Source organism: Oncorhynchus clarkii, chromosome 3 (genome assembly GCF_045791955.1).
Source record: "Oncorhynchus clarkii lewisi isolate Uvic-CL-2024 chromosome 3, UVic_Ocla_1.0, whole genome shotgun sequence".
Taxonomy (NCBI): domain Eukaryota; kingdom Metazoa; phylum Chordata; class Actinopteri; order Salmoniformes; family Salmonidae; genus Oncorhynchus; species Oncorhynchus clarkii.
Window position 1 is genome coordinate 30521130 of NC_092149.1, and position 27743 is coordinate 30548872.

General features: G+C 42.4%; 1 protein-coding gene across 1 annotated transcript in view; it reads right to left on the reverse strand.

Moving 5' to 3' along the window:
* LOC139392960 (thrombospondin type-1 domain-containing protein 7A-like) overlaps positions 1–27743 on the reverse strand; it is a 95898-nt gene that overhangs the window by 32694 nt on the left and 35461 nt on the right. Inside the window, exons 3-10 of the mRNA XM_071141273.1 lie at positions 26614–26868; positions 25467–25648; positions 21683–21751; positions 19339–19494; positions 18436–18639; positions 13330–13524; positions 6319–6577; positions 1951–2066 (exon numbers count right to left, since the gene is read on the reverse strand). Coding sequence (XP_070997374.1) covers positions 1951–2066; positions 6319–6577; positions 13330–13524; positions 18436–18639; positions 19339–19494; positions 21683–21751; positions 25467–25648; positions 26614–26868 — 1436 coding nt within the window. The remainder of the gene's footprint in view (positions 1–1950; positions 2067–6318; positions 6578–13329; positions 13525–18435; positions 18640–19338; positions 19495–21682; positions 21752–25466; positions 25649–26613; positions 26869–27743) is intronic.

Below are 27743 nucleotides of genomic sequence, written 5' to 3' on the forward strand. Positions count from 1 at the left end.
TTGCAGCGCTAGATAGAACTTTGTGGAATAACGCAGATCTATGAAGAAAAACTATGTTCTGTCACAGCGAACAAGCTTTATTCGGGAAGCCCCTTTGATTGGGAGATATGGCATATACATTTTATGTGATACATTTGGGTTGTGGGTTCACAATTCTTACCTTTTATAAGATCTCTGCCAAGCTGGGAGGAAAAAATCTACCCAGGACTTACTGCACATGCAACAACACATGCACAAGGGAACTCCTCATAAACTCCTCATAAACTCCTCATAAACACTACACTGTCTCCTGCAGATTTCTAAATACATTAGGACATCCTTTTACTATATTGTCAGAAGCATCATCAGACCTTGGTGGTAGCCTATTTCATATCCCTCTTTCAATGCATTTCTCTGGAAACCAAGCAGAAAACTTTGGCGTTTGAGAAACATGGATGAACGTCTAATTTTGACGTGAGACTGTGAGAGCTGGTTGCTAGCTAGTTGACCTAGCTCTAGCTCTACTTCACTCTCCACTCTGAAATGTGCCGCTGTTCCCTTTTAAATGATGTCGAGACATTCCATGTCAAACTGATGTATTCAGGGTAGAGTGGGCGAATGTTGACTGCTTTATAGTTGCAGTAAAATCATCAACAAGATGGATGCTTTCTCCACGATCAGCGGTATTCCCAATAGACACACCCGTTGAATAAACACAATTAAGAACTATAACGTTCTGCCAGAGCTCTGACTATAGACCACTGGTCCTCAATCCTGGTCCTGGGGACCCAAAAGGGTGCACATTTTTGTTTGTGCCCTATCACTACACACCTGATTCAAATCATAATCAGGCTTTGATGACTTGAATCAGGTGTGTAGTGCTAGGGCAAAAACAAAAATGTGGGTCCCCAGGACCAGGATTGAGGACCACTGATCTATACTGATTAAGATGTTGTTTTATGGTCCAGGACTGGCCCAGGAGTGATGAATCATTTTATATGAGTGTATTACAGGCTCTGTGTATCCTTGACCTTCAGTTTCAACCAGTGAGGGTAGGAGGCAGGTCATCCTATACAGCAAGAGAACATCAGCACTACTCTCAAAATATACGACTGAGATTGTGTGTGGCGAGGGCCAAAGATTCATGCAGTCATGCCAAATATAGAAGTCATCAAAATCTGAACGATGATGATTTCATCCCATAAATCAATGTAATGTATTCAACAATGTTCTCCAGCTGTGGCCATGGCTGTCTGACAAAGGTGACGTGGTCTGAAGGTGTTTTTTATCACAGCATGAAAACAACAATAGCAACAACAACATGGCGTCTTGTCACTTGTAGCCACAGGCTAGTATGTTTACTGGTTTGCACTAAATTAGGTCATCTTAGGGTCATCCTACATGTCAATCTGTCAAATGAAATATCCGTAAAGAAACGAGAGTAATACAACTTAAGGAAACTGTAATGAGTCGTTTACATTGCATGCATCACCCAATTGGTGCCAGTTTCCTTATTCGTCCCAGTTTTCCATTGGTTTATAATATCAATGATTTCTATGCTTCATGATAAAAGCTGACATGCATAATATTCCTCTGAGCGGTTGGATAAGCAAGTAATTCCATTTAGGAGAGCATTTTTGCTCCATAGTACCTAGCTCCCAAGAGACTTACAATGAACAAGTACAGATGTATGATATTAATTTGAGCCAGTATGCTACAGCAGGAAAATAATCCTGCAACAACAGGAAATGTGAATTATTATTATGTGGATTATAAATAATATATTTTTTTTTGTAGGGGTTGATATATTTAAGGAAAAAAGTCAGAAATTTCTAAGTGGACATTTCAAACTATAGAAGCCTTTTTAAGACTCAAATACACTGCATAGCAGGTAAGTTGTCCTGCAACAGGGTGATCAAATTAAGATCCTACATCTGTATTTGCACAGTAGCTTGAATTCTTCTTTCATACCTGCATCACAGGTGGGAGAGCACTGGGACCAGTCGCTGAAGGGGGTTACGATGCAGTCCTTCTTACAGGGCATTCGACAGGGCCGCACTGTACCTGGACGAGGACTCTCAGGACATCTACATGATAAGCATACACACACACTACTGGTAACACATGCAAACACATAATAGCTGGTAACACACAGACACAGGCTTCTCACTTTGGCTGCAGGAATTCAAATGACTCATCGGATTGGCCAAGAGCCACGGAGCTATCGAGGAACAATGATAGATTTGTGGCTTAGAAGATACTCCTCTCAGGAAGTACTGTAACCTGCTTGGCTTTGTACTCTGTCAATTTTCTATGTAAAACCACTTGGCTTTTACTGAGAGAAATCCAGTGTTTTCTGAAGCACAAACTAGGACAACAAGAAGCAACTGTCTGATAAGAAGTCCTTTATCTATTATGTCCATGTCAATCTATGGTACCACTGACAGATAAGAAAAGAGGGGGCCTCCCGAGTGGTGCAGTGGTCTAAGGAATTGCATCGCAGTGCTAGCTTTGCTTCTAGAGATCCTGGTTTGATTCCAGGCTCTGTCGCAGTCGGACGTGACCGGGAGACTCATGGAGCGCGCACAATTAGCCCAGTGTCGTCCGAGTTAGGCGAGGGTTTGTCCGGCATGGATATTCTTGTCCCATCGTGCTCTAGCGACTCCTGTGGCAGGCCGAGCGCAATCCACGCTGACAAGGACGCCAGGTGTACGGTGTTTCCTCTGACACATTGGTGTAGCTGGCTTCTGGGATAAGCGAGCGTTGGGTTAAGAAGCAATGTGACATGGCTGGGTTGTGTTTCGGAGGACGCATGGCTCTCGACCTTCGCCTCTCCCGAGTCTGTACAGGAGTTGCAGCGATGGGACAAGACTGTAACTACCAATTAGATACCATGAAATTGGTGAGAAAAAGGGGTAAAAGTAAAAAAGGCAATTTAAACATGACCTACAGTATACGGCTTTAGCAGCTCAGCAGCGCCTTTGTTAATATTCATTCCTCTTAAATGGAGAATCTGCATTTAATTCCTCCAGGCTAGATTCAGTTCACTATAGATAAGACCCTCGATGGGAATCGTTCCCGTTTTAAATTGATTCTATTACTGGACGATAATCCGTTAGATCGCTGGGATTGTGGTTGGAGCCGGTCTTCATATTTAACGGACAAAGGGTTATATGTAATCTCCAGCCTATAGTTATAAGTACCTCTGATCCCCAGTGAAAGGCCACTGGATGAAGATAAACGGGGGAAAATTGTCCGTCTAAAAGACATCAAGTCATCTGATTTTTCGGAACATGGGCTCTCCTGGGGCTTTTTTAAGTGATGTTGCGGCTCTATTTCCTCATCCTATTGCTGAGATAGCATAGGTAGCCTAGCTAGCGCTGATCATCTGGCTCAGGTTTACACACTGGGAGCAAGAGCACTGTCTTCTTCTGGGGTTGCTCCACTCGTTGACACTGTGTCGTCAGGGGAGAAATAGGATCCCTGACACACGCACAATGTAATAACGCAGCAGGCAGCTATGCGAAGAGAGATTTACGTTTAATACCAATAGAGAGAGAGAGATAAATCCCTCTTTAGTGAGACAAATCCTCTGGCACGTCCGTACACTGTTTCTACACTCCAAAGCAGTGCTCGGGGATGGAGAATAGAGAGCTGTTGATGATGATGATGATAAATATGGGTCAGGCTTGGATCAAATCAGTTTCTTATTTCCTCTTTAGGTTTAAAGAGTTTACACGGATTAACTGCATCAACAACAGGCGCAAAGGTAATGGGAGCCTGTTTAAGGACCAGCTACTTCAGAAGACTTCAAAAGAGAAGCCTACAGGTAGCAATCTTCTAGGCAAAACAATAGAAGATGAGACGCATCAACATGATCCAGACTGAGCTTTTGAGCTGAGCCTTTAACTACCTCACTTCACCTCCCAGAACTAATGCCGAATTCCCTCCGGCAGACAGAAACATCCCTACTGTTCCCTTTCAGTTTTAACAACGTTCCAGACAAAACATAGTTAAATATGAGACACAACAACAGGACCCAGATTGAGTTGTTGTCCCGAGCACTTAACTGTCTCACATAACTAATGCTGAAACTAATGCTGAAACTAATGCTGAAACGAATGCTCCAGCAGACAGAAACATTCCTACTGTTCCCTGTTACTTTAATTGTATTTTAGGCCAAATGTAATTGATAGGTACTACGCGGATTTTGCATGATAAAAATAACATTCTCATGAAAAAAACAGGCCACGTTCATTGTCAGAACACAATACCGACGCCGCAGAAAACTCAGTCTTCGCGGCTATTGAAGTATGCAGACGTTTTGACTGGTCATTAGATTATCCAATTAAATCATCCTCTGGTTTTGGCCGACTTGTTTTCCCTGCTAGTGTTAGATCTTAACGATCTTTAAATGTAATGATTTGTAGTGAGGCAAGAAACACAACGTTTACTCTGAGTCTGTCCCACAGCACATCATTAAGAAGAGTTTGCTAGGGTAATGTTTTTTTGTTCTGCTATTTTCTATTATCGCTTCAATAATCTGTTCGGCAAGAGAGATTCTTCAAAATGAGCATACTGTGTGGTTGAACAGAGAGTGAGGAAACATTGCAACCCACATCGTTTTAAGAGACCACAAAAGCACACAAAGCCTGGCACAGAACGATAAGCACTAATTAAATGCATTATTAAAAAGTACAACAGCAAATAACACATCATTTGTTTAATATTCGGGGGGAAAACAGCTCCGGCTTTGCGTACGTTTCTTTGGCCACTATCTCGACAGCTTTCAACCATCTGTCATCCACAGTGACTAAACACAGTTGTCATTAGGACACATCCACGTGATTGACTATGACTGTTAAACACTATCACAATTATTCATCCCAACTCCTTTTCCGACTGTCCAAGTAAGAGTCAGTGCGATAATACAAACACATCGGACATCAATCCCCATGCAAATTGTCACAATCAATAAACCAAGATGTTTTAGTTCCAAATCCCCCTGCAGTACTCTGTATATAGATTGATAGAAGCGTATGCCTGAGGGAGTGACATATTTGTCTCTGAGAGACTCTCTTCTCTATTGGGCTTTGCCAGTGTGTGTGGTGACACTGTGTGAGGTTCACTGCCTCGAGGTGTGTGAAGACAGCTCTGCGCCCTCTGTGAGTGAGTTGGGGCACATCTGCATACACACCAGCGAGGCAGGCATGTGTTTGTTTGCTCTGCCAGGTTCCTGGGGGAGGGCTAATCAAACCTACCTGCCAAGAAGGATGGTGGGAAGAGAAGACACAGGTGGAAAAAGAACAACTAGAGACCATGTCAAGTCACAATGCAGCGCACCGAGTGCAGGTAGGGTGAAACCACCTCTACACTTAAGCTAGATAGCTACTGGCCTTAGTGGTTTCGTTTGGAGATGAGTCGACACCATCTCTCCAAGGAATGGAAAAGATTGGCGCCAATTGGACATGGACTCACCCTGACATTAGACCACTTTTGAAGTCTTACAATGACTGACAAATATTGATTTTAGAATGAACTATCCCTTCACAACAAAGGGCTTATAGACAAAGCACTGAGAGAAAGCACTTTTGGAGCTTTGCCAGCTTCAGCGGTCTTAACCTAATCCGCCATGACAGGGCAAAGCCTCTTTAAGAGCAACAGCGGCTTGAAAGAATGCAAAACATGCAGGAAAGTTATTTCATAACAAAGGCAAAATACAGTGGCCTTAAAAGGATATGGACTCTATAGCAAAGCCTATGATGGCCCAGCACCTTGGACAGATACCACTGGGAGGTTTTACTTCAGGACCATGGATAGCAACAAGATCCGTAAACTGTAGACTCAAGGTTAAGATTTCTGGATCTTACATACAGCAGGTTAATTAGTTAAATAAACATAACATCCCGACTAGTTAAGCCTAGCAAAGCAAATCAGCACCCATGCAAGAGCAGAACTTTAGGCAAACTGTAAAGGAAACTTATCGATGCATTTTGAGGCTGCGGTGTTATGTTCTGCATTGCAAACCATCGACATCCTGCAGCTCTCATCTTGTGGTGATTTAATTGCCTTAAAGTATCCAAGCCACTTAATTACTGTCATTATCATCAGTGGGAAATTACACAGGCCTAAATGAACAGGGTTAATTAGCCTGTTTGGGACGGCATATATATTTATTTATCTGGGTTTGCCTGTGGAGTAGAGATAGGGCTTGAAAGCGACTCTTCATACTGTATGACTGCTTGTCATACCTTTCTAAATAACTTTCTAGCTCTCTCTCTCTCACACAGACACACACACTCACGCACGCATACACACCTAGGGCCTAAATGTTCTTACTTCTTGGGCGGCACCTGTCCCACGTTGACCCGGACACAGATGACCTTGCGTGTCTGCATGCCCTGGGAGCAGGGGCCCTGCCCGTTGGTGTTTGGGCCAGCAGCAGACCTGGGGCCAGTGGTGGTGTTGAGGGCTGAGGCTGAGGGATCTTCAGTACAAGGGCCCCAGGGTCCAGTCTGCCAGTGATACACTGTACATGCATGCTCGTTGCAGTTACGCACCTCCTGCAGAGAACTGCTGTTGGGGCACATGCCGCCACCTAGGAACACTCACGCACACATGCACACGCGCACGCACAAACAAACGCACGCACACAGAAAGGGCCAGCTGATGAGTTATTTTATAGAGGTCCGGCATCGTGCACAATGACAGTGCAACATATGATAAGCAATACGTTCAAATTCTCTACCACACCACACACATATACAGGGTAGTCCCAATGTCATCAGTCAGGGAGACTCTGGCTTATACATGAAGCCCTTAAATAATGTCAGATTCTGTCAGAACAAAGTCTGAAAGATTCAGCCAATTATTGATAGTGATAGTCCATGATTGTGATGAAAGACCTCCCCCGGAGATTGACAATGCATTTTAATCCTCCAGCCCACTTTGAGGCTCAGACGATTCCTCTCCTCCTACTGCTAGTTGCAAGTCTGATTACCAACCCACTTCTCCACCTCTGTCAGATTTAAAACATCCAACACATCCAACATAACTCTGTCCCTTCCTCACCTCTCTCTCTCTCTCTCTCGCTCTCTCTCTCTCTTCTGTCTGTCGGTCTCTCGCTCTGTGTCTCTCTGTCTCTCTCATCTCTGCTCAGTGGAGGCAGGTGGGTCGATAAAGTGAGATTCAGAGCCCTTAGTGCTTCAGAGTAATTGCAGACACTTACAGGTTTGGGCAGTGATGAAGGGGCATTGTGGGACTGTAAGTCCTCCACACCTGCAACATTCTGAGATGAAAGCCAACCTGTTCCATAATGAGCAGCAGTGGTGTTGTTCACAGGCCGGTCAATGTGGAATGCCAACTCAGACTAATCTAAACCTGATGATAAACGAACAGACCTCCTCCTCCTTCCTTTCTGCTGACTGCTACCTGCTTGCATCGCTGACTAACCATGTCGGTTTGCTGGTTCTGCCAATAGCGTAAACTAACCAGACGAGTAAGCCACAGATGGTGTCCAGACTGACCTAGAAAAGTGGTTTGGGTTGGGAAGAGGTAATGTCTGTGTCGATACTACAGGGAGTTGTAGTGGATGATTTATGAATGGTGAAGCAAAATCAGTCCAGTCTTAATGTGACAAGATGAGCTGCTTTAATGCTACGCAAAGGCTGCGGCTCATGGAATATAGGTTCATTCATGTTTGCGGTATGAATTTCATCACTTTTCTGACTTATTCACAAAATTTACTTGGAAAGACATCCATAATGTATTGGGTGTCTGAGCTAGCGTGGTTACATTTAGTATGCGGCTTATGACACTGGAGCTTGGGATCACCTAACAGACGGCACACTTGACTGCTAAAATATCTATATTTTGAGAGGTATTCTTCAAACAGGAAAATTAAAAAAAAATATTGAAGCAGCATACATGATGATGTGAAGACTTTCCACATTGGTGCCTTTCCACATTGGTGGGGAAGAACACCAATCTGAAAAACTTTCTAGGCCCAATATGCAGTTTCTGTAACCATATTTTGACTTATTTGGACTAGAAGAATATAGCTTAAAAAATGCCTAATAAACTTTGTTAATCCTCTACAGGATCGGTGGGTCCCCCGTGGGACGGTTGAGCTAACGTAGGTTATTGTTATTAGCATGAGGTTGTAAGTAACAAGAACATTTCCCAGGACATATCTGACATATCTGATATGGCAGAAAGCTTAAATTCTTGTTAATCTAACTGTCCAATTTACAGTAGCTATTACAGTGAAAGAATACCATACTATTGTTTGAGGATAGTGCACAGTTATGAACTTGAACAGCACAGACTAGAATATGTTCTGGAATTCATCCAATGACATTGAGGAATATATCACCTCAGTCATCGGCTTCATCAATAAGTGCATCGATGATGCAGGGCTTGAAAACTATTTTGGACTACAAAGGGAAACCCAGACGCGAACTGCCCAGTGACGCAAGCCTACCAGATGAGCTAAATGCCTTTTATGCTCCCTTCGAGGCAAGCAACACTGAAGCATGCACGAGAGCACCAGCTGTTCTGGATGACTGTGTGATAACGCTCTCGGTAGCCGATGTGAACAAAATCTTTAAACAGGTCAACATTCACAAAGCCGCTGGGCCAGACGGATTACCAGGATGTGTACTCAAAGCATGCACGGACCAACTGTCAAGTGTCTTCACTGTCTTTTTCAACCTCTCCCTGACCGAGTCTGTAATACCTACATGTTTCAAGCAGACCACCATAGTCCCTGTGCCCAAGGAAGCGAAGGTAACCTGCCGCCCTGTGGCACTCACGTCGGTAGCCATGAAGTGCTTTGAAAGGCTGGTCATGGCTCACATCAACAGCATCCCCCTGGACACTCTAGACCCTCTCCAATTCGCATACCGCCCCAACAGATCCACAGGTGACGCAATCTCAATCACACTCCACGCTGCCCTTTCTCAAAGACAGTTGTGAAGAGGGCACGACATAACCTTTTCCCCTTCAGGAGATTGAAAAGATTTGGCATGGGTCCCCAGATCCTCAAAATGTTCTACAGCTGCACCGTCGAGAGCATCCTGACTAGTTGCATCACCGCCTGGTATGGCAATTGCTCGGCATCTGACCATAAGGTGCTACAGAGGGTAGTGCGAATGGCCCAGTACATTACTGGGGCCAAGCTTCCTGCCATCCAGGACCTATATAATAGGTGGTGTCAGAGGAAAGCCCGTAAAATAGTCAGAGACTCCAGTCACCCAAGACTGTTTTCTCTGCTACCGCATGGCAAGCGGTACCGGAGCGCCAAGTCTAGGACCAAAAGGCTACTGAACAGCTTCTACCCCCAAACCATAAGACTGCTGAACAATTCATAAAATAGTCAAAGGACAATTTACATTGACCCCCCACCCCCTCCCTTTAGTACACTACTGCTACTCGCTGTTTGTTTGTTACCTATGCAGAGTCACTTCACTCCCACCTACACGTACAGAATACCTCAACTAGCTTGTACCCCACACAGTGACTCAGTACCGGTGCCCCCTGTATATAGCCTTGTTATGTTATTCTTATTGTGTTACTTTTTATTATTACTTTTTATTTTAGTCTACTTGGTAAATATTTTCTTATTTTTGAACTGCACTGTTGGTTAAGGGCCTTACGGCTAGGGGGCAGTGTTCGGAAGTTCGGATAAATGACGTGCCCAAAGTAAACTGCCTGTTACTCAGGCCCAGAAGCTAGGATATGCATATTGGTAGCATTGGATAGAAAACACTCTGAAGTTTCTAAAACTGTTAACATAATGTTTGTGAGTATAACAGAACTGATATTGCAGGCGAAAACGCGAGGAAAGTCCATCCTGCTTCCACTAGATGTCAACAGTCTTTAGAAAGGGTGTCAGGCTTGTTTTTTGAAAAATGTTTTTCAAGGTGGCTCTCATTTGGACTGTAGTCTTGTGGTGTGTGTGGATGAGGGTACGCACTTCATTATTTATCTCTGGTATTGAACACACTATTCTCCGTCTTAAATTTGATAATTTATTTAAATATTAGGGTACCTGAAGATTGGTTAGAAACGGTTTTTGACTTGTTTGGACAAAGTTTATTGGTAACTTCTGGAATTCCTTTCTTTGCATGTTGAACTAGTGGAACGGGTGGATTACTGAATCAAACGCGCCAACTAAACTGACTTTTTTTGTATAGCTGGGACGCTTGGGATTGCAAACAGAGTGTCACGACTTCTACCGAAGGTAACTCCTCTCCCTGTTCGGGCGGCGCTCGGCGCTCGGTGTCGCCGGTTTACTAGCCGCTACCGATCCCTTTTTCTTTTTCTGGTTGTTTTGTCTGTGTTCCTTTTCACACCTGGTTTCAATTGCTTTGATTTCTGTGGGTATATAGGGCACCTGTTACCTGCCGTAATTCGTGCAGGATTAAGCTTGTGAGTATTAGCGTTCAGTATTCTATGCGGTTTATTATTTTCGCATTGACGTATGTGTATGTAGTGTCGGAACTGTGGTTGTTCCTCCGTGTACTGACACAAGTTTGTTTTCCTTCGAGCGCGTTGTTTGGACATTCATCTGGGCCAATTTTGTATTGGTGGACTATGTGTACAGATCTCTACATTAAACACGCTTCTCAAAGAAAATCCCTGCTCTCCTGCGCCTGACTCCTACACCTCTCACCGAGACGCACTTTATCACACAGAGGAAGATCTTCAAAGGTAAGTGATTTATTTTATCTCTATTTCTGATTTTTATGACGCCTCTGCTGGTTTGGAAAATGTTTTTTTAAGCTTTTGTGTGTGGGGCGCTGTCCTCAGATAATCGCATGGTATGCTTTCGCCGTAAAGCCTTTTTGAAATCTGACAAAGCGGCTGGATTAACAAGAAGTTACGTTTTTAAATGATGTAGGACACTTGTATGTTCATGAATGTTTATTATTAGGATTTTGTCATTTGAATTTGGCTCGCTCCAGCTTCACCGAATGTTGTCGATTTTGATAGCGCACGGATCCCGTTTCCGGTAAGAGGTTTTAAGGGCTTGTAAGTAAGCATTTCAAATCAAATGTATTTATATAGCCCTTCTTACATCAGCTGATATATCAAAGTGCTGTACTGAAACCCAGCCTAAAACCCCAAACTGCAAGCAATGCAGGTGTAGAAGCACGGTGGCTAGGAAAAACTCCCTAGAAAGGCCAAAACCTAGGAAGAAACCTAGAGAGGAACCAGGCTATTAGGGGCGGCCAGTCCTCTCTGGCTGTGCCGGGTGGAGATTATAACAGAACATGGCCAAGATGTTCAAATGTTCATAAATGACCACTATGGTCAAATAATAGTAATCACATTTTTCACGGTAAAGTCTACACTTGTTGTATTCGGCGCATGTGACAAATAAAGTTTGATTTGATTTCATTTATTATTAAACCAATTAGGCACATTTGGGCAGTCTTGATACAAAATCTTGAACAGAAATACAATGGTTCATTGGATCAGTCTAAAACTTTGCATATACTGCTGTCAACTAGTGGCCAAAATCTAAATTGTACCTGGGCTGGAATAATATATTATGGCCCTTCTCTTGCATTTCAAAAATCATGGTATCATTTAAACGCATGCTTGTTTCTTTGTATTACCTTTTCCAGATGTAATGTGTTATATTCCCCTACATTAATTTCAAATTTCCACAAACTTCAAAGTGTTTCCTTTCAAATGGTATCACAAATATGCATATCCTTGCTTCAGGTCCTGAGCTACAGTCAGTTAAACAAACACTGTACAGCCTCAAAACAGGTTTAAAACCATACTTTTGATATAATGGATAATCAATCCTTGCATCCATATCTCTGTCTATACATTTTAGAGTGGTTCCATTTCTCCAGCCCCACCCCTGAGCATTTTACTGAAACAGTGACACTTTTTTTACTGTTTCAACAATGATTTGTCCATTTAAATCATCTACCCAACACTCTACGCTAACAATATCCACTACTCATTACCTACTACTGCTACTACTACTATTACTGCTACTAATAGTACTACTACTACTACTACTGCCACTACTACTAGTACTATTACTAATTTTAAAGATAAAAATAGAATGTACCAAAAAGCTTTGGAATCTGTGGCACCCTTGAAAGACCTTTGGAAAACATCAATATAGAATGTTAAAATTCTCACATCAAGATATGAGAACGTGTAAATACATTTGAAGAATGAGTTATACTTACTTACTGTACAACAACAAAACCAAAAGCAACTACTTCTTTCACTACATCTATTGCTACTAGGATTTTACATCAAACCTATGGTGCCCAAAGGTTGTCGAGGTATAACTACAGTAAAGCCTATAAACATGGACAGAAATCCAATTATTTTGTAATTTGCCAAGATATCGCTAAGGTTAAATGTAGCGAACAGCTAGTTTCAATCACAAGTGTTACCCTCCATCACTGTGATCCATGCCACTACCATTGCAGTTACTGTGGGGAGGTTAACAACATGCAGATCAGCTTTTAGCCAAATGTTTCAATGAAAACAAAAAATCATAGTGACAGACAGAGGTACAGACAGACAGACAGACAAACAGACAGTGTGATAGAGAGACAGTGACAGTAACACGACAGACAGACAGACAGACAGACAGACAGACAGACAGACAGACAGACAGACAGACAGACAGACAGACAGTAACAGATGAAGGGACAGACAGTAACAGACAGTGTGATAGAGAGACAGTGACAGTAACACGACAGACAGACAGACAGACAGACAGACAGACAGACAGACAGACATACAGTAACAGATAAAGGGACAGACAGACAGACAGACAGACAGACAGACAGACAGACAGACAGACAGACAGACAGTAACAGATGAAGGGACAGACAGTAACAGACAGTGTGATAGAGAGACAGTGACAGTAACAGACAGACAGACAGTAACAGACAGTGTGATAGAGAGACAGTGACAGTGACAGTGACAGTGACAGTAACAGACAGACAGACAGACAGACAGACAGACAGACAGACAGACAGGCAGTAACAGACAGTAACATAGAGGGACAGTAAAAGACAGGCAGTAACATACAGTTACAGACAGAGGGACAGACAGACAGTAACAGACAGTAACATACAGTAACAGACGGAGGGACAGACAGACAGGCAGTAACAGACAGTTACAGACAGAGGGACAGTAAAAGACAGTAGCAGACAGAGGGACAGACACTTTAAAGGACAGTGTGACTTGAAAGCTATACAAAGAGAAAGACCCCTTTAACATGGTAAATTAACACTACAGTAGATATACAATACAGACCGTACAGAACGGCACACCATCTACAGTACATAGTCTCATAGTCACCTTCGCCAGCGTTGTAGGCCAGTACGGAGCGGGTCCTCAGCTGCTTGCCCTCGATGGTTTTGCTGGAACAGGTTTGGGAGCAGGAGGACCAGGAAGTCCAGTCGCTGAGGACACAGTCCTTAGGGCAAGGCACATCACAGGCGATGGGCTCAGGGGCAGGGGCTCCCCCACACAGCTCCTTGTCCACCATGTCACCTGGGTGGCACAATAGAAAAACAATAATCAATCATCAATTATTGATGGAACTGTTATATACTTTTTCAATACAGAAAAAAATCTCAAACAAAAACAGAATCTGTAGTTGTACTACACTTTATATAACTTAGCAGACTCTTATCCAGAGCAATTTACAGGAGCAATAAGGGTTAAGTGTCTTGCTCAAGGCACATTGGCAGATTTCTTAACCTGGTCGGCTCGGGATTCAAACCACGAGGCTAACTGCCACCCTCCATTATAATGTCTACAATATGATAAACCACACTACAATTTTCTGGTCCATTGGTGGGGTTGTTTATATAATGTTTCCTTAGTGTCATTGAATGCTAATCAATTTCAACCCATACAATTCATTAACACAGACGTTCAACTTGATCTGTTGTCTTCCTTCTGACATCACAGCTGGGTCAAATGTTTGGTAACTGTTTAATATCGTGTTGGGTTAAGGTTATCGAGGATAATCTGTACAACATATGAATAATGACGTCGCTATTCTCAACGCAACTCGATCTGAATACTGAATTAGCTTTGGACATAGTAAGTACAAACTCACATGGGACTTAAACATTTTTCACTTACATATTTAGGATTCATGACCACTTCAGTGGGTTATACTATGAAGCCACAAATTTGGTATGTGCTTTTAACAGGTTAACATTTTACTGTAGTGGGCTAAATCAGGGTCACACAAACACATCTACTTTGAAACAAAGTAGATGTGTTATGAGCTTATCTCTCATAACACATCTACTTTGTTTCAAAACCTGTACCGTGTCAGATATAGAGTCGAAATGTATAAGATTTTGAGTTTGCATCCCAATATTACATTTCATATACATCACAGAAGACTGAAATATAACAAAACCGTTTGACATAAAAACACCGGATTTTCTGTTATATTAATTAATTATGAAATTATGAAAAATATTAGGAAAGGGCTACCATGTTGCAAGGAACTGAATTCAAGACACTTCGAAAACCAAAATGAGCAACACAATGGCTCGACAGAGTAAATGTGGATCTTCCGACGGTTGGTTTTTGCAATTTCAGGCTGAGGATGAGTTGAGCTTCAAACCCTCCGATCGGCCCGCCTTTACATTAAGATGTCACTTTGAGGAGCATTCGGGGAACCAATTGTGACTGAACCCGAGACAGTGTGGAAATGCGAAGTGACAAGGAAACTCAGTGGCTCTCACGGTGGCAAAAACATGAACGAACAGAACACCCTTTATTAGAAAAACTCCAGGCTTAGTGAACTGAGAAAAACAGTTCCTTTTAAATGAGTCAGAACTGTTAATATCAGTGTAGATCAGATACGCTCAGTATCGACAGTGGAGTTTCAATGACATTTGTATAGACTTTTGTCTGCGGTGTGGCTGTTTGTTGTTGGTGTGGCAGTTTCATAAAATTCAGCCTCAGTACGGCAGACAGACATTGAGCCCAAAGTCTCTGGGGCAAAAAGTAGCACAAAATCACAACACAACAAACATCAGTGGAGACAGGGGGAATCAGTCAACGCCAGTCAAGATAATTAGAAAAACACAAAGAGGTTGTGCCTCTCACAAAGCTACTAGGAAGACATCACCTGACCTGGCAATAACCCTGAATTCCACTAGTGGATGTACATGTACAGTATGTGTCCTGGGTGAGGTGAGATGACAATGTAACGTCGGATGTTTCAGTTTTTCCGAATTTGGAGGATGATAAAGAGGTCATTGTCAAAGGAGCACCGTAGGAGTGTGATTTGGACTCAATCCATTACAGTGCCTGTATCTTTCTCGGTGTATCTCTTCGATATCTCTCCACATCTCGTTCATAACGCTCAAACTAGGAATGGCGACTATACCTGGGATTGATAACATAGCATCTTTGTCAATCACACACACATTCTGAAATCGGCTGAAAAACCCAGACAGCATCTCTCTGCACCGACTGCCATTGTCTTCAGTCAAACATTCTTCAGTAATAAAGTGGAGCAGTAAAACCACGAAGCTGCAAAGTTAAGGGAGTCCCCGAGACTCAGGGCCAGAGAGAATTGATTTGATTTAGTGCAAGCAGGGTTTAATTGCTCTGGCTGAGAGAGTGAAAAGGGGGAGGGCAATATGTGGCTATGCTGAGCTAGGGAAGTGTTAAAGGAGACGGGGAGGGGGATGTGATGTGGGGGAGGGCGTCTGGAGAGAACTCCATGATAAATGGCAGCCGTGATAAATGGCAGGGCGGCTAACCACCATTCTCTCTCTAGTCGTACCCAGCTCTTCACTCAGTTACAGTATAGCCATATGTTAGAGGGTTGATAGAGAGGTCACCTTGAGCAACATATGTTTTTTTTTATCCAGAGGGTGAGACCCTGATTTAAGGCATCAGCATGCTTCAGTTCAGCTGGTGCCTAGCTGAATTCGGTTAGACAAACTAAATGAGTGTGCTCGCATACTCCCTTAAAAGACCTTCGCTTGAAAAACAAGAAAAAGTGTCAATAGTACTGTTTGTCCATTTTGAGATGCCGTAGCCAGTTTTTCATTTCCTCAAAATAATCAGAATTAGTCTAAGTTAACTCTGTCATTAATTTTGACGTTTTTGACAAGGAGATCTTAGCCACTCAATTTTACATCTAACTAAGATGTTTGGTGCAGTGTTTCTCAATCAAAAAATGTGCTTGAAAATTAGTCGCCTTTATTGAAGACTCTCTTCTGTTGACCAATCACCGACAAGGGGGAATAGACTTCGGCTCCGCACGTGCCTCCATAAAAAATGGTATGTGCCCGAACAGCTGAAAAAACCCGCACTGAAGTAAAAAATAAACAAAAATGGCATAAAATGTCGTCATAATATACGGTGCAATCGGAAAGTATTCAGACTCTTTGGCTTTTTCCACATTTTGTTACGTTACAGCCTTATTCTGAAATGTATTCCATATTTTTTTTACTCATCAATCTACACACAATAACCCATAATGATAAAGCGAAAACAGGTTTTTCAAATTTTTTGCAAAAGTACATAGATTTTAAAAATTAAATATCACATTTACATAAGAATTTACATTTTGAAGCACCTTTGGCAGCGATTACAGCCTCGAGTCTTCTTGGGTATGACGCTACAAGCTTGGCACACCTGTATTTGGGAAGTTTCTCCCATTCTTCTCTGCAGATCTGCAGAAGCTCTATCCGGTTGGATGGGGAGCGTTGCTGCACAGCTGTTTTCAGGTCCTTCCAGATATGTTAGATCGGGTTCAAGTCTGGGCTCTGGCTGGACATTCAGAGACTTGTCCCGAAGCCACTCCTGCATTGTCTTGGCTGTGTGCTTAGGGTCATTGTCCTGTTTGAAAGTCAACCGTCGCCTCAGTCTGAGGTCCTGAGCACTCTGGAGCAGGTTTTCATCAAGGCTCTCTCTACTGGGCTGCAGGGTAGCCTAGTGGTTAGAGTGTTGGACTAGTAACCGTAAGGTTGTAAGTTCAAACCCCAGAGCTGACAAGGTACAAATCTATTGTTCTGCCCCTGAACAGGCAGTTAACCCACTGTTCCTAGGCTGTCATTGAAAATAAGAATTTGTTCTTAAAGTTAAATAAACTTTGCTCCGTTCATCTTTCCCTTGATTCTGACTAGTCTCCCAGTCACTACCACTGAAAAATTCCACCACCATGCTTCACCATAGGGATGGTGCCAGGTTTCTTCCAGACATGGCATTCAGGCCAAAGAGTTGGTTGGTTTCATCATGCAGCGAATCTTGTTCCTCATGGCTTGCGTGTCTTTAAGAGCTTTTTGGCAAACTACAAGTGGAGTAGCTTCCATTTGGCCACTCTACCATAAAGGCCTGGGGTGCTGCAGAGATGGTTGTCCTTTTGGAAGTTTCTCCCATCTCCACAGAGGAACTCTAGAACTCTCGATTGCTCAGTTTGGTTGGGCGGCCAGCTCTAGGAAGAGTCTTGGTGGTTCCAAACTTCTTCCATTTAAGAATGATGGAGGCAAATGTGTTCTTGGGGACCTTCAAAGCTGCAGACATCTTTTGGTACCCTTCCCCAGATCCAGATCTGTGCCTCGACACAATCCTGTCTCGGAGCTTTACGGACAATTCCTTCGACCTCATGGCTTGGTTTTTGCAACTGTGGGACCTTTATATAGACAGGTGTGTGCCTTTCCAAATCATGTCAATCAATTGAATTTTCCACAGGTGGACACAGGTGGACTCCAATCAAGTTGTAGAAACATCTCAAGGTTAATCAATGGAAACAGGACGCAATTGAGCTTGAATTCGAGTCTCATAGCAAAGGGTCTGAATACTTATGTAAATAAGTTATTTCTGTTTTTTATTTTTAAGAAATTTGCTAACTTCGATTTGTTATTATGGGGGTATTGTTGTAGATTGATGAGCGCAATTTTTTATTCGATCAATTTGAGAATAAGGTTGTAACGTAACAAAATGTGGAAAAAGTCAAGGGGTCTGAATACTTTCCGAACGCACTGTATGCACAAACTTTTCCGAACTGTTTCGGCTGGGAAGCATGCGGACACCTTTATTCATCACTAGATGTAAATAGTTCATCTGGAAGTGGTGGGCTACTCTACTCTACCATGCTAGCTTAGCAGGAAATACTGGTTGAAATAACTTCTTAATGACAACATTTCAACCATTTTCTGGTTGAAACAACGTCATTTCAGTCAGTTTTGTCCGTTGGCTGTGTTATACATGAATTAGTCAAGCAAACGTCCACTGAAAATAAAGGACTCTATAATGTGCATTAACCAAATCAATAAACCTATAGACTGCAATCACAGAGCTTTATCTACAATCACACAGCAACGATTACGGAGACTGAGTTTAACGGAATTAATGAAGGAAAAAAACAATTGAAATAATCTTTAGCCGATAATTAGTTATCTCCATGATTTTCCTCACCGGTGCTGTTGACACACTGAACCTGAGGTATCTGTGTCCCGGGGCCACACGGCAGCTCCCCGTCGGGGATACACTCATCCAGTCTGACGAGGCGCCAGGCCCAGCAGCTGGGTTCGTCACATGGGACAGCCTCCACCAGGTGAGGACAGTTCCCTGGTCCACCCGTTGGCTCATTGCTGATCTCCCGTTTCCTCAGTTTAAAACCTGCCGAAGGGAAAAATACACATAATTCAATTTAATATGAAAAATGTATAATGAAAAATACATAAAACCATGTGGAAAAAATATATAAAAACTCTGAGAAAATGCATAATATGCCTAATTGTCCTCCATTGGAATTGATCTCTTCAACAGCTCTCTCGAAATGGAATAATAGGATATGTTACTATGATAAGACTGGGATTAGTGTACAAGTGCAAGCAAGTAATTGCCTAGTTAATTGTTGGCACTTTAACACATAATGTGATCAAATTGACCATAAATTGATACAAACGAGAGGATTTCATTGCGAAGCGCCAGCGTGTCATTATCATGTGGGTGTTGAACCACCCACAGATGTTAGATACTACATTCATGCCAGAATATGTTTGTTTCAGAGGACTTCACAATGGCTACAATAACACCAACTACTATATATTCACTGATAATTACTGTATAACCTTCTGAAACAGTGCCATGTTAATAAATGGTTTATGTTCAATAACTGTCAACAGCATTTCAACTAACTATCCACTAAGCTTAACTCTTATGTAACCTCTATTCTAAACCTAACCCTAACCCTAACCTTAGCAAGCATTTGATTGTTTGTTGCTAGTGTGACCATCTGTAGATCGTTTATATGGGGCTATCCAAATAAAGTGTGATCGACATACAGTAGTCCCACTCGAAGCCTTATCCACACACCTTTCTTCCCTTCTTGGACGTCACAGTTCTCATAGGTGCAGGGTCCCCAGGCCCCCCATGGGGACACTTCACACTCGATGGGACAGGGGATGTGACACAGCTGGGACGTGTTGGGGATGGGACCCCCACACAGCTTGCTGTCCACAGGACGGGATGCTAGAGACATGGAAATAAGGGACAGGCATACAAATATACTTACAGTATAGTCTGTTTAAAAATGAAAGAACTTGATGTATGTCGTCCCCCCATTTGAGTGATAAAGTTACAGAAGGCACAAATATCATACCCCCCAAAATATGCTAATGGTGAGAGGTTAGCATGTCTTGGGGGTATGATATTTGTGCCTTCTGTAACTTTGTCACTCAAATGGGGGGACTACATACATCAAGTTCTTTGAGTTGACAAGGTAAAAAATATGTCGTTATGCCCCTGAACAAGGCAGTTAACCCACTATTCCCAGGCCGTCATTGTAAAATAAGAATTTCTTCTTAACTAACTTGCCTAGTTAAATCAAGGTTAAATAATAAAAACATTTTGTAAAAACAAGGTCCCAGAAGAGAGCACATGAAACCCACAGTAAAGGTCTACAGTCTGTGAAGTGCTGTCATTTCCCTTTCTTTATCGCCCCACTGTTAGCACACTGTTAGCATTTCAGGGTGATAAATGAACTCTGATTAACCTTTCAGCGCAATCTAACACTTGAAACAACATGAAGCACGGCCCACCGCTCTCACTGAAGACACATGAAGGCTGTACCGAAGGTGTGAGAGAGCTGCAGTGTCTCCTCTCATACATATTCTATGAAGAATAATCCAGTGCCATGATTCCCCTGTTGCAGCGCTTCAGATTTAGAAGCTGTGTACACGATGCGTATATTCCCGCAGAGGAACTTCACTTCACGCAAAGGAACAAAAGAGAGATTGTTTTTCTCGGCAGGAGGATAAGTGAAGCCGACTGTGAGACACCATTTTCTGGATGTTTCTTAAATGCACTTGAATAAATGGGTTTGTTTGAAAGTTGGAGTGGAAAGTTGGCGAGTGGTTTTGTGTGTCTGTCACATCAAAGCTGTTTTGGAACATAGCACAGTGCTGCTTGTTCTGGTTGATGCAACAAAGGCTCTTGATCTCCTAACAGATTGTCCAAGGCAAAATCCACTACCATTGGCTACATTGTCAAATTCACACCCCTCTGCCACAGCATATGAACACACACACTCACAGATGCAATGTGCAGAGGCACGTGGGCACCCACGTGGACGCGAACAAACGTACACGCACACACCTGCACACACCTGTATATGTGCACATACACGTTCAGACACTCAATCTATGATCCAAACATTGCATCAGCAGATGCAACACTTTCAATCATTTACACTTGTACACAAACACACTTTCTCACTAAGCAGGATCTGAAGATCAAGATGTCCTCACACGTCTCTCTCCCTACGTCTGACAGCTCCAACAACACATTCATCGCTTCGAGTCTTATCAAGTCAAAGAGAGCTGAAAAATATTTCTACCGAGCAGCGTACAGTGAAAAGCAAGCACGGCTTTGAAATTGATATGCAAAAGGAATTATTCCCTTACAAATAGTCCAATACTGCATTTGGTAAGCCTGATAATCCTTGTATTATTAGTGTGCAGAGCAGACTTAAATCTAAGTACATCAATCCATTCTGAATAGAAATTGTCGACCAACAGATTAGTGGTGTTTGTGATAAAGAAAAACCCAGCATCTTCATTACACGACTTATACAATGTACTTGTATTTCCTGCATTGTATTGAAACTACAATAACAAATGTCCCCTAGCGCAACTAATGTGAGTGTTGCTTGTTGGTGTGCCAGAGTAGAAGAACAGGGGGAAAAACATCTCACAGATGCTTTGCATATTCCATTTGGAAAAACAACCGTGTGTTATTTCACCATTCCCACAAAGGCTTAAAAACTTGTCCCGATGTGCCAGGCAAATACTTTAATGTCCTTTTTTCCGTACCACTTCTTGAAACCGTTTATTCTCAAACTTAGTTGAAAACACATGTTGGTGTTTCAGAAAACTACACCACTTGAGACGCAAAATCTGCGGAGAGGCCAACCTATCAAAACACCGTCATTCATCAAAACAGAAATGCATGCTAACAGTACATACTTCAACTGAGAAACATTATTAGGAATGGAAAGGAACAAAATAGAAGAGAAAGAGGAAGGAGGAGAAGAATGCAGAGAGAACAGGTACGGACGGATTGGTCTAAAGCACCTACAAGGCAGAGAGGGGAGGTTCGGATTGGTCTAAAGCACCTACAAGGCAGAGAGGGGAGGCTCGGATTGGTCTAAAGCACCTACCTGTAACTTCAAAGCTGATGGATAGAAGAGGGGGAACACTAGGCTTCTGCTGGTTTGAGGTCTGACCCTCTGCAGGCACAGGGAGATACAACTATTAGCAACACCCTCACTGGAAAGGGAGAGGGTTTTGGATGTTGAGGCATACGTTAAGTGCTGTTACAGGAGTCTAGCGGTTTTCCAATATGAGAATGAGACTTGTAGAAAGAATAAGGATGGGAAGCGCTGCAGGGATACACTTGTCGATCTTTAAAAATGTAGATTGAAGGTGCTCTAATAAGATCAGTCCAGTTACCCCTAGAACCTGATCAGCAGTCAGTTTTGGATTTTCCCCTCTAGAATGGTTAAGGTTTGGATTTAGGGAGGGTAAGGTGATCCTGGACCTGCTGCTAAAGATGTTTTCTTCTAGGAACGTGGTGATTTAGTTTATGCATGCAGTGGTGGTTGCTGCAGACTTCACTGAGGCACTGTCTGCCTGTGTCTGCCTCTATCTATGTACCAGCTGGGGAGATTTACCCCCCTGATGGGGAGGAAGAGGAATCCTGCGCAAGGAAGATAAGAACACTCTCCCTTCTAACTCCCACACACACGCATGCACACACACACACACACACGCATGCACACACACACACACACACACACGCGGGAACACAAACACACACATACATTTCAACAAAAATCATTAGTACATTCTCCTTTAATGTCAGTCAATCTTGAATTGCGTACCAAAGCAACGTGTGTTTCAACATGCGGGAGGAAATTACGTGGTTTCAGTATCTATGGTTAGATAGAGAGAGAGAGAGAGACTATTGTCAATGCAAAGAAGCCCAAATTGCGGTAGTGACGTAAAGACATACGACAGTTAGTGACACCGCGTACAGGCAAGCATTTACTCAGAAAATATTCACACCCCTTGACTTTTTCCAGATTTTGTTGTGTGACAGCCTGAATTTAATATTGATTAATTTGAGATGTTGTGTCACTGATCCACACACAATACCCCATAATGTCAAAGTGGAATTATGTTTTTTTAGAAATGTTAATATATTAATTCAAAATGAAAAGCTGAAATGTCTTGAGGTAATAAGTCTCCAGCCCTTTTGTTATGGAAAGCCTAAATAAGTTCAGGAGTAAAAGTTTGCTTAACAAGTCACATAATAAAATGCATGGACTGCAATAGTAGTGCTTAACACGATTTTTTAACGACTGTCTCATTTCTGTTCTCCATAAGGTCCCTCAGTTGAGCAGTGAATTTCAACCACAAAGACCAGGGAGGTTTTTCAATATGTCACAAAGAAGGGCACCTATTGGTAGATGGGTAAAAAAACAAGTAGACATTGAGTATGAGCATGGTGCAGTTATTAATTACACTTTATATGATAAATCAATACACCCAGTCTCTACAAAGATACAGGCACCCTTCCAAACTCAGTTGCCGGCGAGGAAGGAAACCACTTAGGGATTTCACCATGAGGCCAGTGGGGATTTTAAAACAGTTAAAGAGTTTAATAGCTGTGATAGGAAATAACTGACGAGGGATCAACAACATTGTAGTTACTCCAAACTACTAACATAAATGAGAGTGACGCCTGTACAAAATAAAATCATTCCAATAAACATGCATCCGGATTCCAATAAGGCACTAAAGTAATAACTTATTGTCCTGAATACAAAGTGTTATGTTTGGGTCAAATCCAACACAACAAATCACTGAGTACCACTCTTCATATTTTCAAGTATGGTGATGGGTGCATCATGTTATGGGTATACTTGGCATTGGCAAAGACTAGGGAGTTTTTGGGGGGGGCTAAAAATAAACAAAAACTCCTACAGGAAAACTTAGTTCAGTCTGCTGTCCAACAGACACTGGGAGACAAAGTCATCTATCAGCTGGACAACTACTTAAAACACAAGGCCAAATATACACTAGAGTTGCTTACCAAGACAACATTGGCTATCTACCCAGCTAGATTTCAAGACAATCAGTGGTCATTGGGTTAAAAGGCAGTCAAAGATGTCATGACTTGTTATCTTCAAATCGGTTTCTTTCCGTTAATACGTCCCGCGAAATAGCCCATCAGGTTTGATTGTGTTACAAACAAACCAGTTGATTGCAATGAAACCAAACATGACTGGAAAAGTCACGTTCTGTGTGGGTCATTTACCTGGAATGTGTCGTCAAAAATGGAATGAGACGGAATTCACGACACAGGCGGTTCACAAAATGTTTCATGTTAGGCTATAAAAACGTATTTTATCAAACGAAAAATAATTCATTGTGTAACAATGAGCATTGGAATTGCAAACAGACGAAGATCGTCAAAGGTAAACGATTTATTTTAATGCAGTTTATGAACATGTTACGCCTGTGCTGGTTAAAATTGTTGTTTTTTATGGGGCTCTATGCTCAGATAATCGCATCGTATTCTTTCACAGTAAATCCTTTTTTAAATCAGACAACGCAGTAGGATTAGCACGATTCTAGGCTTTCGATACATGTGAGACAATTGTATTTTCATGAATGTTTAATATGACTATTTATGTAGCGATCACCGTATGTTGTGGAATTTCAGCCCGCTAGCGGATTCCGTGCGCAGGGAGGTTAAGGACACGTAAGCAAGGCTCATTTGGCCAATATCCCGCGTTTATGGATGGAGCTGGAGGAGCCAGGTCGGATCTGAATGTATATGGATACCTGGTCGATGTCTTCAATGTCCGGTAAATCAACGTCTTCCCTGTCATGTTGTTTCCCAAAGAAAACTCTGAAATGGCATATTGTTTTTATGAAGATTTTGGAAGATCTGTCGCCGATTGGATGGAAACCAAGCTAGTGCGCTAATCCCATGTGGCTTTGATTATGCCTGCACATCATGGTTCACCAGCAGCCCTAATCATTTTAAGAATGCTCTACCCGCCAAACAAGCTGGTAGGAATTGGACTTAAACTCCCCCCCTCATACTCATCTGGAGGTTGAGCATTTTTTTGGTCTCTATCTCTGTAATTTGTCTGTATCTCTGTAATGCGTCTATCTTTGTAATGTGTCTGTATCTATGTAATGTAAGTATATGTGTTCATGTATAAAATAGTAGAAAGTAGGGACCACAATGGAAATAAGTCCCAGACTTATTTAAAAAATATTTGTGTATATATATGTTTTTTTTTTTTTTTACCTGCAAATAAAATCAATCAATCAATCCAAACTGAAAGAGCCATCTGTTACAAAACACTAAAAAGTTGAATGTCATTCAGAGATTGTCAAGCCTTCTATACTGGGTAGGCCTACAAAGGTAGGGAGGGAAGTATTTTCTGTTTGTCAAGATTGACATAGTCTATTTATTGTGGTGTTGAAAACACAAACCATGATATCGAAGTGCCCTAAATCGGTATGCTTTGTTTTTTGATTGTGTGGTGCATTGGCACAAAAACCTGTTGGTGGTAAACTCTTTGCATATATTTTATATAATTATAAATAAGGCTTGTCTGGGGTAGTCTGCAAACCCCTGACTTTTTGGCCGCTCGACTGTGAAACAAAAGTATGCTGAAGTCGATATCAACGTTTATAAACACAGGGTCGTAAACATGATTTAGAGTTAATTCTATGAGGGGGAAGGGTGTTCCATTTATTTTAATGTACAAGGGGAGGGTCATGTGAAAATATTTTTTACGTATATATTTTTATGACTCCTTGATTTGGACCAGCCCCTCCCCCAATACATTTTGATCAGTCCCTTATATATAGATAAGACTTTGTTATGGAAAAGTGTTATATATAGAAACGCCTCATTACCATCTTTGTCTTTGAGGTTGTTGAGGTAGGTCAGTAGTTCGGCGTTTGCCTGGACACAGTACACCTCTCGGTTCTGGAGCCCTCCCCCACACAGGCCGGTCTGGTTGCTACGCCGACGGTCCTGTTGACTTAGCAACGAGTCCACCCTACAGTCGCTCCACTCTGTAGTCCTCCAGGTGTAACTGTGACGGTGACAGAGATGGGTGTGTGGGGGTTATGCTGTCAAAACACATTTAAAATCTGACTGATGTTTCTTTAGCTAATCAAATCCCTGACATGTCTGTTCTATAAAAACACATTTGTGACTTGTGTGTTGATCTGTTCTACCTGCATCTGAGGCTGCAGCTGCCAAGCTTGAATTGCACTAATCCTTATCGTTCCACTACAACTTCAACAGCTATCAGCTCCATGTTTGGCTAATTGCTTCCAATCCGTGTAACACATGAGTAATATGAAAAGATACATTTTAGTAATGAAAAGAGTCCATTTTAAAGGCTATGTCACGACTGATAGTTTTATAGATGGTGTGGTTTTGAAGTATTTCGCAGAATCGGAACAGGAAAGCTCAAGTGTTATGTGAATGGTTGTGTAAAGACGGGATATGATCTGTGTGCGTGTTTACGTGGCAGGCTACAGGAGAGACAATATTGTCATAGACTCCACTTGACTGGAGTCGGTGTCTTGCAAAAGCTCAAACACTTGCACCAATCTTTCTCCACATGCTCTCTCCTCCACCACAGACACAGGCCCACGCAAACAAACTCCTACGGGCCACCCAGGAGAGAAAATTAGCTAGGTGAAGTAGCTAATGGGAAATCAACAGGATGAATGTATCACCTCTGTCAGTGAGAATCCAGTAGACTTTGGGATGTTAGTGCACTAAGTGGTTCCAATTTGTTGAAAACTTCCTGGAAGCCTATCAGGTTCCTGAACTATGTTCGGTAGTATCTTTCGACAGACTGGTACTACTGTGTAATACATTACATTTGGACAGGACATTTCATCATTTTAAATTCCACTAATACAACATTGACTTAACCCACGTTCAAGCTCTAGGCCTACCATAAATGTTAAGTATCTTTCTTACCATATATTTAGTGTAAAACTATAACTTCCACACATCCTCGTGACACTAAGTGACACTCACGTGGCGCAGGGCAGTACTCCATCCCCCTGAGGGTCACATGGCTCCGTCTCCTCCAGCGGTGGGCAGTCCTCCCCCTCCCCCACGGAGAACTGGTGCACGCGTCTGGTCCTGGAGCGTTGGCCCCGGGGGGACTCAGGGTCTGGGTCTAGACAGGCCTTGGAGCAGGGGCCCCAGTCTGCCCACTCGCTCAGCTTACAGTCCTTAGCAAGGATGCAGGACTGGACCGTCAGAGGGAGGTCCCTAGGCAGACACCGACTGGAACACAGAGGTGAGGCGAGAGCAGAGGAGTGGCATGGTCAGTAATCTGAGATCAGTCTGCGAGCTGCCTGTAATTTGCGACAGTGGATGTGGAAGCTGGTCCTGAGGGAGCCCTGTGTGTGTTGGTGGTCCTAGAACAAGTGGTCAGTGGGTTTCAAAGACAGTTGAGGTACATTTTGAGGTAGAATTTGGCGTATGTTGATTGAATTTGTGGAATATTGGTTTTCGTTCTGTCTATTGCAGTGTGTCATTCATCAAGGAAGCATTGTTTTACGACAGATAGACGGCTGTGTTGGGTGACGCCACCACCTGTCGGAAGACAATGGGAAGCCAGGGGCCATTCATCAATGAGCTGGATGGAAGTACATGATACTAATACTATCATATACTATAATGTACTAATACTTGTACTATAGTAGAATGTACATTATACTAAGCATGTTGTAATAAGCTGTATTCAAGAGTCCTTAGGGAACTGACTGGCATTGAACCATAGTACTCAACCCTTCATTCAGAATCATCACAACTTAATAAACAATAAACAATGCAGGAAAAAAAAGATGGAAAGGGTTTGTACAACAGCCCCCACATTTAGGTAGTGAAATGGTTGCTGGTTCAAATCCGGCTCAAAGGACCATGAGAAGAGGGGTTTTGTACATGTAATACAACACTTAAAGTTACTTATACTAGGTTCACATCTACATCAATTCTGAAGGGTAGTGCCTCAAAAGCTTCAGAGTAGTAACCACAACTGATCAATCACCAAAAGCAATCACTCTGTTAATCATTCAACTTGCAATTAGAGCTAATGAATAAACGCTGCCTCTCTAAGCTCCTTCAAATGATTAGCAATTAATGCCGACCATTTTCTG